This window comes from Photinus pyralis, unplaced genomic scaffold (assembly GCF_008802855.1).
Source record: "Photinus pyralis isolate 1611_PpyrPB1 unplaced genomic scaffold, Ppyr1.3 Ppyr1.4_LG9, whole genome shotgun sequence".
NCBI classification, from domain to species: domain Eukaryota; kingdom Metazoa; phylum Arthropoda; class Insecta; order Coleoptera; family Lampyridae; genus Photinus; species Photinus pyralis.
The window spans coordinates 8,789,392-8,799,611 of NW_022170878.1; the positions used below are offsets into that span (position 1 = coordinate 8,789,392).

General features: G+C 35.9%; 1 protein-coding gene across 4 annotated transcripts in view; it reads right to left on the reverse strand.

Annotated features, from left to right (window-relative positions):
• The window catches only part of LOC116181325 (ankyrin-3-like), a 37,924-nt gene that overhangs the window by 21,261 nt on the left and 6,443 nt on the right, over positions 1–10,220 (reverse strand). Inside the window, exon 1 of one of the 4 annotated variants that reach the window (XM_031501646.1) lies at positions 2,932–3,202. The exons of 2 other annotated variants lie outside the window; for them this stretch is intronic. In XM_031501646.1, the coding sequence (XP_031357506.1) occupies positions 2,932–2,955 (24 nt within the window). In that variant the 5' untranslated portion in view covers positions 2,956–3,202. Of the gene's footprint in view, positions 1–2,595; positions 2,761–2,931; positions 3,203–10,220 lie in introns of those variants that run through there. One more of the 4 variants, XM_031501644.1, reaches the window with a different exon arrangement.

Consider the following 10,220-nt stretch of genomic DNA (forward strand, 5'->3'; position numbering starts at 1 on the left):
AGGAGTTCCATTTTAAAATTTGGAACTTCAGTTTTGTTACAAAAATTCCGTAATCTTTATCTTAAATTTTGAAATTTCGAAAAAACCCCGGCGATTCCGGAAAAACCGGGAAATGTAGGAGTTATTTCAAAAATTCCGGTATAAACCTCGGTATAAATTGGACAATTCCGGTTTCCACTTAAAAATTCTTAGGTTTTTAAGCGACTTTATCCCGAAACTTTCGAAAGTAGATTCCGGAATAAACCTAAAAATTCTACTTCAGCTTGGAAATTTAAAAGTTATTTGGACAATCTCAGTATAAGCTGACAATTTTTGACTTACACTTGAAATTTCAGACTATAAATTTTCAAATTGCAACTTAATCCCGAAAATTTCGCAATAAACCCCGATATTACGAGTTTTACGCTGCAAAATATAACCACTCGAAATTCCGAAAAACAAACTTGGAAATTTAGACGTTATTTAAAAAAATTCCGTATAAACTAAAAATGTAAGTCAAAATTTTTCGGTTTATCCAAGAATTTCCGGAACAAATCCAATTTTCACAGGAATCTTTTGACATTTTTAAGGTACAGTCGATATTTCTGATATTTCACAGCTTTAAAGATTCATGATTTATGACGTAGTGCCGAACCTTCGGGATGAAGCTTCAATTTCCAATTGGAAATTTGTGTCCAAAATTTTTTAACATATATGTATGGGAATTTTCGAAAAGTATTGGTTAAACTTTACATGCTAAAGTATAATTTCCGTGTTTTTTCCAAAATTTTGGGAATAAAGTCGATATTTCAGTACGGATCCATAATTTTTGAGTTTATTGCGGAATTTTCGGTATAATGTCGAAATTTCAGTCGGAATTTTTAAATATAAGCAAGAAATTTTCAGTTTATAACAGAATTTTTGAAATTCCAAGTTAAACTATAATTTCCTAAACGTTCAATATCTAAATTTAAGTCGGAATGTTCATGAGTAAGCCTACAATTGTTAGTTTAAACGGGAATTTTCCAAATAAAGTTTAAATTTCCAAGTGGAAGTACAAAAATTCCGAGATAAAATTGCAATTTCAAAATTTAAGGTTGAAACTTGTGAGTTCATACCGGAATTTACAAAATAACGTGCAAATTTCCAAATTGAAGTACAATTTCGTGTAGTTTATTCCGGAATTTCGTAGTTTAAGTAGAAATGCCTGTGTAAAAGCCGGAACTTTTGGATTTATTTAGAAATTTTCAGTTTTTTTCTGAACTCTCGGGATAGCGTTTCTAATCCCAAATTTAACTCTGAACTTCGAAGTTTGGCAGAAAATGTTCAGTTTAGGAATTTCACAGTTGGTATCGGAATTTTGGAAATAAGATCAAAATTTCGCCGTCTAAACCGAAATATCTAAGATAAAAGCGGAAATTTTCGGGTTTATTTCGCAATGTCCAATTTTATTTTTGAATTCTCAGATTAACGGTACAATTTCCAAATTTAACTCGAAATTTTCAAGTTTGATGTTTAGTCTATTTGGGAATTTTCGAGATACCGTCAGAATTTACTAGTTCAAGTCGGGAATTTTGGAAATAAGGTAGACATTTCGCAGTTTAAACCGAAACTTTCGGATTTATTTCGGAATTTTCCATTTTGTTTTTGAATTCTCAAAATGGCGTTTGAATTGAAATATTTTAACACTTTTCAAGAGAAATTCTATCGTGATTTCTGGTTTTCCAGCTGAATTTTACTAGAAAATGTAGACGTTATTTTCCCGAATAAACTGAAAATTTTCGGCTTACACGTGTAACTAAGTTGGTACTTGAAAATTCCGGTTCGAATTTTGAAATTGTATTCCTACTTTATTATGCAAATTCCGCCTCTACCACAAAAATTCAGATCAAAACTCAGAACTGACGAAAATCGGAAATTCGGCTATAAACGACTGGGAGAAGATTTGAACGATAAAAAACCGCAATCTTCAAAAGACCAAGAGAACTGGAAGAAGAAAGGACCGCATTAAAGATTGAATAACCCCAAATTCGTTTCGCTTGATTACTACGGGCGTTGTTTACGCTTAATGTTTTTTTGGACGTACGCCCATTAAGCTACGGTACAGACATCGTCTAAGTACATCGAACTTGCCAAAACGTCGGCGCCCATTCGAAAACACAAAAATGCTCTTCATTTCTTTTACCTTCGAGTATCGATCTGAAACCGCTGAATTGGGTTAATCTGGCTAATTGGATTTCTAATCCACGTTCCGCTTGCTCAAAACGTAAAGTCAAATCGTAAATATAGTTTAATGTTAGAATTTTATGGTGTGGTCAAGAGCAGTACACTTAAGTGCCTTCGTCCAAAAATCGACCGATTTTCGACGGATTCGATCATTTAATATTACATCAAGGAGACATAATATGTCGGGTTCTTGAAGATTATTCATTACCACAACGAATTTTTGACGTGTTTTTAACGTTAATGACCAGAAAATGACCAAAACTTGCCGTTAAAGCTGCGGGATCATTGGGGATGATACAATTTCAATCGACAGTGACCAAAAAATGACGTACTAGTGACATCCAAGTAGTTTTTTGGGGAGGTCTTTGCGTCGTTCTTGTATAAACGTACCAGGAAATGTGAGGAGTCCAAAAATACTTTCTGGATTCCTACACGAGCGCACAATTGGAACGGAACAGAATCAAAATTGACTTAAATGCATTTTAAGCCGCACAAATTTTCGAATCGATTTTTCAACCGGGATCACTCGTAACCCGCAGAGTGCAAAGGAAACTGGCGAAATTCACGCGCGTATTTTTAGCGGTGTTCGCATTGTGCTATTTCTAAACGGCGTTCGAGAGGCGCGCATTTTTAACGCTGTTGATATAAATAAAAGTCAAACAAACACGATTTTCATGAAATAATCGTCGAAAAGCGGCATGTGGGTCAAGGCCTCTGCGGACTTACCAAATTGGGACTAATGTCGTTCATGACGAAGTCAGAGCTTAGGTCTCAGTCTGTGCACCAACACCAAAAATTTGAAAAAAGCGACCGCCATTACACCTACCACAGGTAGCGCGCACTACTACACTTTAAGGCAAAAATGTTTCTTGGAAAATTGTTATCGCCAGACGCAGTCGAAATCCAGAAGGCAACTGAGGATGCCGGCGAAACATAACCTATAATCTGTGAAATCCGGGAGATTCCGGACGCCGCATTGCAGCTTCTACTTCTTGCCCATTTTGGCCGTCGATACAAATTCGCTCCAATTGGTCGTCGGCTTTGACGAAACTCCACCCCGTCGCGTTTCAAGGTCACTCTTTCGACTGATCAATGTTTCCGAAACGAACGAAAAGGGCCTACGAACCGAGAAAATCTCTCTCTAGGTCAATTTCTCGCACAACACCAAAAAATTGAGGCAAGGACGTCGCAATTCATGCAAATTGTAGGACTAATTACTCGATTATGTCACTTTATTAAATCGCTCGCGTTGGAATGTGCGGTGAAAAATTAAAAGGTCGTGAAATTGGATGCACAACGTTACCTTGGCTATTACAATCATAATAGACACCCATATATGTTTACCATCATTGTTAGTTAACTAAAAGATTAAATAAGATGTCGAAAAAATGACCAATTTCTTCTGTACGACAAAAAACTACGTTGTGCCCATGCAACGACCAAAAAATGACGTATGACGAGAAAATGACCAACATGTGACGTGTACGGGTAATTTCACGTGAAAAAGACGTAAAACAACCCGATTTTTGTTGATCATTTTACACCACTACGAGACAATGACGTGAAAGTGACCAATTCGCATAACAACAGTTTGTACATACACCTCGACCAACAATTTACAATATAAATGGGCGAATGTTCAGCGTTCGGTTAGCCCCCCCCCTCACCCCTCCTCCTACCAACACGGTAAACGCAGTTGTTTTTGTACTCAAGCAACATAAAAAAACCCCTCCGGCTATCAACTTCGGTTCTGAACTCAAATCTCCCCCCCCCCCCCCAATTTCCGTTTCGCAAACCAATATCGCTCATCATTTTTTAGCAACAATTGACCTGTAACTTTCAGTGCTAGGTGGTGTAACTCACGTAATGTCTACAATTTAACTAGAAGAAGGGGGGGGGAGAGTAGGAATAGGCGCAGTTAAGCGCATGGGCCTACGATTGCTTTCAAGCTTGAGTGATGGGTTGTTTTGGGAGTACGCAATCCGGTGCTAAGATCTGGACATCAATTATGAAGTGGGAGGTAGGAGGCAAGGGGGGGGGGCGGAAAATCAAATTCAGATAAAACTTTGCATTAGATTTTTGATGCTAAAATTTTCTAGCGTCGAATTTCAAAATTCACCCGGAAACTTGAGACTTTTGAACAAGAAGCTCAAAATTCTATCCTGACCCTCTGAAAATTCTAATCAATTTCATATAAAACTCCGCTTTAAGTGTTTAGGCTTGAATTCGCCCACTTTAGACGTACGGATTAAAATTACAAGCGTCATATTTTAAAATTGATTCGGAAGTTTAAGAATATTCACAAAAAATTGTAAAATTCTGGTCAGGCACTTGAAATACCCCTCAAAATTAAAGTCCATTTCACATAAAACTTCCCTTTAAATTTTTGGGCTTGAATTCACCCACTTTAGACGTACGGAATGAATTTTCAAGCGTCAAATTTCCTCGACAGTTTGAGAATATTCACCAAAAATTTCAAAAATCTGGTCAGACACTTGAAATATCCCTCAAAATTAAAGTCCATTTCACATAAAACTTCGCTTTAAATTTTTGGGCTTGAATTCACCCACTTTAGACGTACGGAATGAATTTTCAAGCCTCAAATTTCCTCGAAAGTTCGAGAATATTCACCAAAAATTTCAAAAATCTGGTCAGGCACTTGAAATACCCCTCAAAATTAGTCCATTTCACATAAAACTTCGCTTAAAATTTTTGGGCTTGAATTCACCCACTTCAGACGTACGGATTGAATTTTCAAGCCTCAAATTTCCTCGAAAGTTTGAGAATATTCACAAAAAATTTCAAAATTCTGGTCAGACACTTGAAATACCCCTCAAAATTAAAGTCCATTGCACATAAAACTTCGCTTTAAATTTTTGGGCTTGAATGCACCCACTTTAGACGTACGGAATGAATTTTCAAGCCTCAAATTTCCTCGAAAGTTTGAGAATATTCTCCAAAAATTTCAAAAATCTGGTCAGACACTTGAAATACCCCTCAAAATTAGAGTCCATTTCACATAAAACTTCGCTTTAAATTTTTGGGCTTGAATTCACCAACTTTAGACGTACGGAATAAATTTTCAAGCCTCAAATTTCCTCGAAAGTTTGAGAATATTGACAAAAAATTTCCAAATTCTGGCCAGACGCTTGGAATACCCCTCAAAATTAGAGTCCATTTCACATAAAACTTCGCTTTAAATTTTTGGGCTTGAATTCACCCACTTTAGACGTACGGAATGAATTTTCAAGCCTCAAATTTCCTCGAAAGTTTGAGAATATTCACCAAAAATTTCAAAATTCTGGTCAGACACTTGGAATACCCCTCAAAATTAGAGTCCATTTCACATAAAACTTCGCTTTAAATTTTTGGGCTTGAATTCACCCACTTCAGACGTACGGAATAAATTTTCAAGCCTCAAATTTCCTCGAAAGTTTGAGAATATTCACAAAAAATTTCCAAATTCTGATCAGACACTTGAAATGACCCTCAAAATTAAAGTCCATTTCAAATAAAGCTGCCCTTTAGGTGTTTCGGTTTGAATTCGCCCACTTTAGACATACGGAATGAATTTTCAAGCGTCAAATCTCCTCAACAGTTTGAGAATACTCACCAAAAATTTCAAAAAACTGGTCAGACACTTGAAATACCCCTCAAAATGAAAGTCCATTTCACATAAAACTTCGCTTTAAATTTTTGGGCTTGAATTCACCCACTTTAGACGTACGGAATGAATTTTCAATGCTCAAATTTCCTCGAAAGTTTGAGAATATTCACAAAAAATTTCAAAAATCTGGTCAGACACTTGAAATGACCCTCAAAATTAAAGTCCATTTCAAATAAAGCTGCCCTTTAGGTGTTTCGGTTTGAATTCGCCCACTTTAGACGTTCGGATTGAATTTTCAAGCGTCATATTTGAAAATAGATCCGGAAGTTTAAGAATATTCACCAAAAATTTTAAAATTCAGGTCAGACGCTTGAAATACCCCTCAAATTTAAAATCCATTTCACATAAAACTTCGCTTTAAATTTTTGGGCTTGAATTCACCCACTTTAGACGTACGGAATAAATTTTCAAGCCTCAAATTTCCTCGAAAGTTTGAGAATATTCACCACAAATTTCCAGATTCTGGCCAGACACTTGAAATGACCCTCAAAATTAAAGTCCATTTCAAATAAAGCTGCCCTTTGGGTGTTTCGGTTTGAATTCGCCCACTTTAGACGTTCGGATTGAATTTTCAAGCGTCATATTTGAAAATTGATCCGGAAGTTTAAGAATATTCACCAATAATTTTAAAATTCTGGTCAGACGTTTGAAATACCCCTCGAATTTAAAGTCCATTTCACATAAAACCTCGCTTTAAATTTTTGGGCTTGAATTCACCCACTTTAGACGTACGGAATGAATTTTCAAGCGTCAAATCGCCTCGACAGTTTAAGAATATTCACCAAAAATTTCAAAAAGCTGGTCAGACGATTGAAATACCCCTCAAATTTAAAGTCCATTTCACATAAAACTTCGCTTTAAATTTTTGGGCTTGAATTCACCCACTTCAGACGTACGGAATGAATTTTCAAGCCTCAAATTTCCTCGAAAGTTTGAGAATATTCACCAAAAATTTCAAAATTCTGGTCAGGCACTTGAAATACCCCTCAAAATTAGAGTCCATTTCACATAAAACTTCGCTTAAAATTTTTGGGCTTGAATTCACTCACTTCAGACGTACGGAATGAATTTTCAAGCCTCAAATTTCCTCGAAAGTTTGAGAATATTCACCAAAAATTTCAAAATTCTGGTCAGACACTTGGAATACCCCTCAAAATTAGAGTCCATTTCACATAAAACTTCGCTTTAAATTTTTGGGCTTGAATTCACCCACTTTAGACGTACGGAATAAATTTTCAAGCCTCAAATTTCCTCGAAAGTTTGAGAATATTGACAAAAAATTTCCAAATTCTGGCCAGACGCTTGGAATACCCCTCAAAATTAGAGTCCATTTCACATAAAACTTCGCTTTAAATTTTTGGGCTTGAATTCACCCACTTTAGACGTACGGAATAATTTTGCAAGCCTCAAATTTCCTCGAAAGTTTGAGAATATTGACAAAAAATTTCCAAATTCTGGCCAGACACTTGAAATGACCCTCAAAATTAAAGTCCATTTCAAATAAAGCTGCCCTTTAGGTGTTTCGGTTTGAAATCGCCCACTTTAGACGTTCGGATTGAATTTTCAAGCGTCATATTTCAAAATTGATCCGGAAGTTTGAGAATATTCACCAAAAATTTCAAAAATCTGGTCAGGCACTTGAAATACCCCTCAAAATTAGAGTCCATTTCACATAAAACTTCGCTTAAAATTTTTGGGCTTGAATTCACTCACTTCAGACGTACGGAATGAATTTTCAAGCCTCAAATTTCCTCGAAAGTTTGAGAATATTCACCAAAAATTTCAAAATTCTGGTCAGACACTTGAAATGACCCTCAAAATTAAAGTCCATTTCAAATAAAGCTGCCCCTTAGGTGTTTCGGTTTGAATTCGCCCACTTTAGACGTTCGGATTGAATTTTCAAGCGTCATATTTCAAAATTGATCCGGAAGTTTAAGAATATTCACCAAAAATTTTAAAATTCAGGTCAGACGCTTGAAATACCCCTCAAATTTAAAATCCATTTCACATAAAACTTCGCTTTAAATTTTTGGGCTTGAATTCACCCACTTTAGACGTACGGAATAAATTTTCAAGCCTCAAATTTCCTCGAAAGTTTGAGAATATTCACCACAAATTTCCAGATTCTGGCCAGACACTTGAAATGACCCTCAAAATTAAAGTCCATTTCAAATAAAGCTGCCCTTTGGGTGTTTCGGTTTGAATTCGCCCACTTTAGACGTTCGGATTGAATTTTCAAGCGTCATATTTGAAAATTGATCCGGAAGTTTAAGAATATTCACCAATAATTTTAAAATTCTGGTCAGACGTTTGAAATACCCCTCGAATTTAAAGTCCATTTCACATAAAACCTCGCTTTAAATTTTTGGGCTTGAATTCACCCACTTTAGACGTACGGAATGAATTTTCAAGCGTCAAATCGCCTCGACAGTTTAAGAATATTCACCAAAAATTTCAAAAAGCTGGTCAGACGATTGAAATACCCCTCAAATTTAAAGTCCATTTCACATAAAACTTCGCTTTAAATTTTTGGGCTTGAATTCACCCACTTCAGACGTACGGAATGAATTTTCAAGCCTCAAATTTCCTCGAAAGTTTGAGAATATTCACCAAAAATTTCAAAATTCTGGTCAGGCACTTGAAATACCCCTCAAAATTAGAGTCCATTTCACATAAAACTTCGCTTAAAATTTTTGGGCTTGAATTCACTCACTTCAGACGTACGGAATGAATTTTCAAGCCTCAAATTTCCTCGAAAGTTTGAGAATATTCACCAAAAATTTCAAAATTCTGGTCAGACACTTGGAATACTCCTCAAAATTAAAGTCCATTTCACATAAAACTTCGCTTTAAATTTTTGGGCTTGAATTCACCCACTTTAGACGTACGGAATGAATTTTCAAGCCTCAAATTTCTTCGAAAGTTTGAGAATATTCACCAAAAATTTCCAGATTCTGGCCAGACACTTGAAATGACCCTCAAAATTAAAGTCCATATCAAATAAAGCTGCCCTTTAGGTGTTTCGGTTTGAATTCGCCCACTTTAGACGTTCGGATTGAATTTTCAAGCGTCAAATCGCCTCGACAGTTTAAGAATATTCACCAAAAATTTCAAAAATCTGGTCAGACACTTGAAATGACCCTCAAAATTAAAGTCCATTTCAAATAAAGCTGCCCCTTAGGTGTTTCGGTTTGAATTCGCCCACTTTAGACGTTCGGATTGAATTTTCAAGTGTCAAATCGCCTCGACAGTTTGAGAATATTCACCAAAAATTTCAAAAAGCTGGTCAGACGCTTGAAATACCCCTCAAATTTAAAGTCCATTTCACATAAAACTTCGCTTAAAATTTTTGGGCTTGAATTCACCCACTTTAGACGTACGGAATGAATTTTAAAGCCTCAAATTTCCTCGAAAGTTTGAGAATATTCACAAAAAATTTCCAGATTCTGGCCAGACACTTGAAATGATCCTCAAAATTAAAGTCCATTTCAAATAAAGCTGCCCCTTAGGTGTTTCGGTTTGAATTCGCCCACTTTAGACGTTCGGATTGAATTTTCAAGCGTCATATTTCAAAATTGATCCGGAAGTTTAAGAATATTCACCAAAAATTTTAAAATTCAGGTCAGACGCTTGAAATACCCCTCAAATTTAAAATCCATTTCACATAAAACTTCGCTTTAAATTTTTGGGCTTGAACCCACTTTAGACGTACGGAATGAATTTTCAAGCCTCAACTTTCCTAGAAAGTTTGAGAATATTTACCAAAAATTTCAAAATTCTAGCCAGACACCTGAAATGCCCCTCAAAATTAAAGTCCATTTCAAATAAAGCTGCTCTTTAGGTGTTTCGGTTTGAATTCGCCCACTTTAGACGTTCGGATTGAATTTTCAAGCGTCATATTTCAAAATTGATCCAGAAGTTTAAGAATATTCACCAAAAATTTTAAAATTCAGGTCAGACGCTTGAAATACCCCTCAAATTTAAAGTCCATTTCACATAAAACTTCGCTTTAAATTTTTGGGCTTGAATTCACCCACTTTAGACGTACGGAATGAATTTTCAAGCCTCAAATTTCTTCGAAAGTTGGGAATATTCACCAAAAATTTCCAGATTCTGGCCAGACACTTGAAATGACCCTCAAAATTAAAGTCCATATCAAATAAAGCTGCCCTTTAGGTGTTTCGGTTTGAATTCGCCCGCTTTAGACGTTCAGATTGAATTTTCAAGTGTCAAATCGCCTCGACAGTTTGAGAATAATCACAAAAAATTTCAAAAAGCTGGTCAGACGCTTGAAATACCCCTCAAATTTAAAGTCCATTTCACATAAAACTTCGCTTTAAATTTTTGG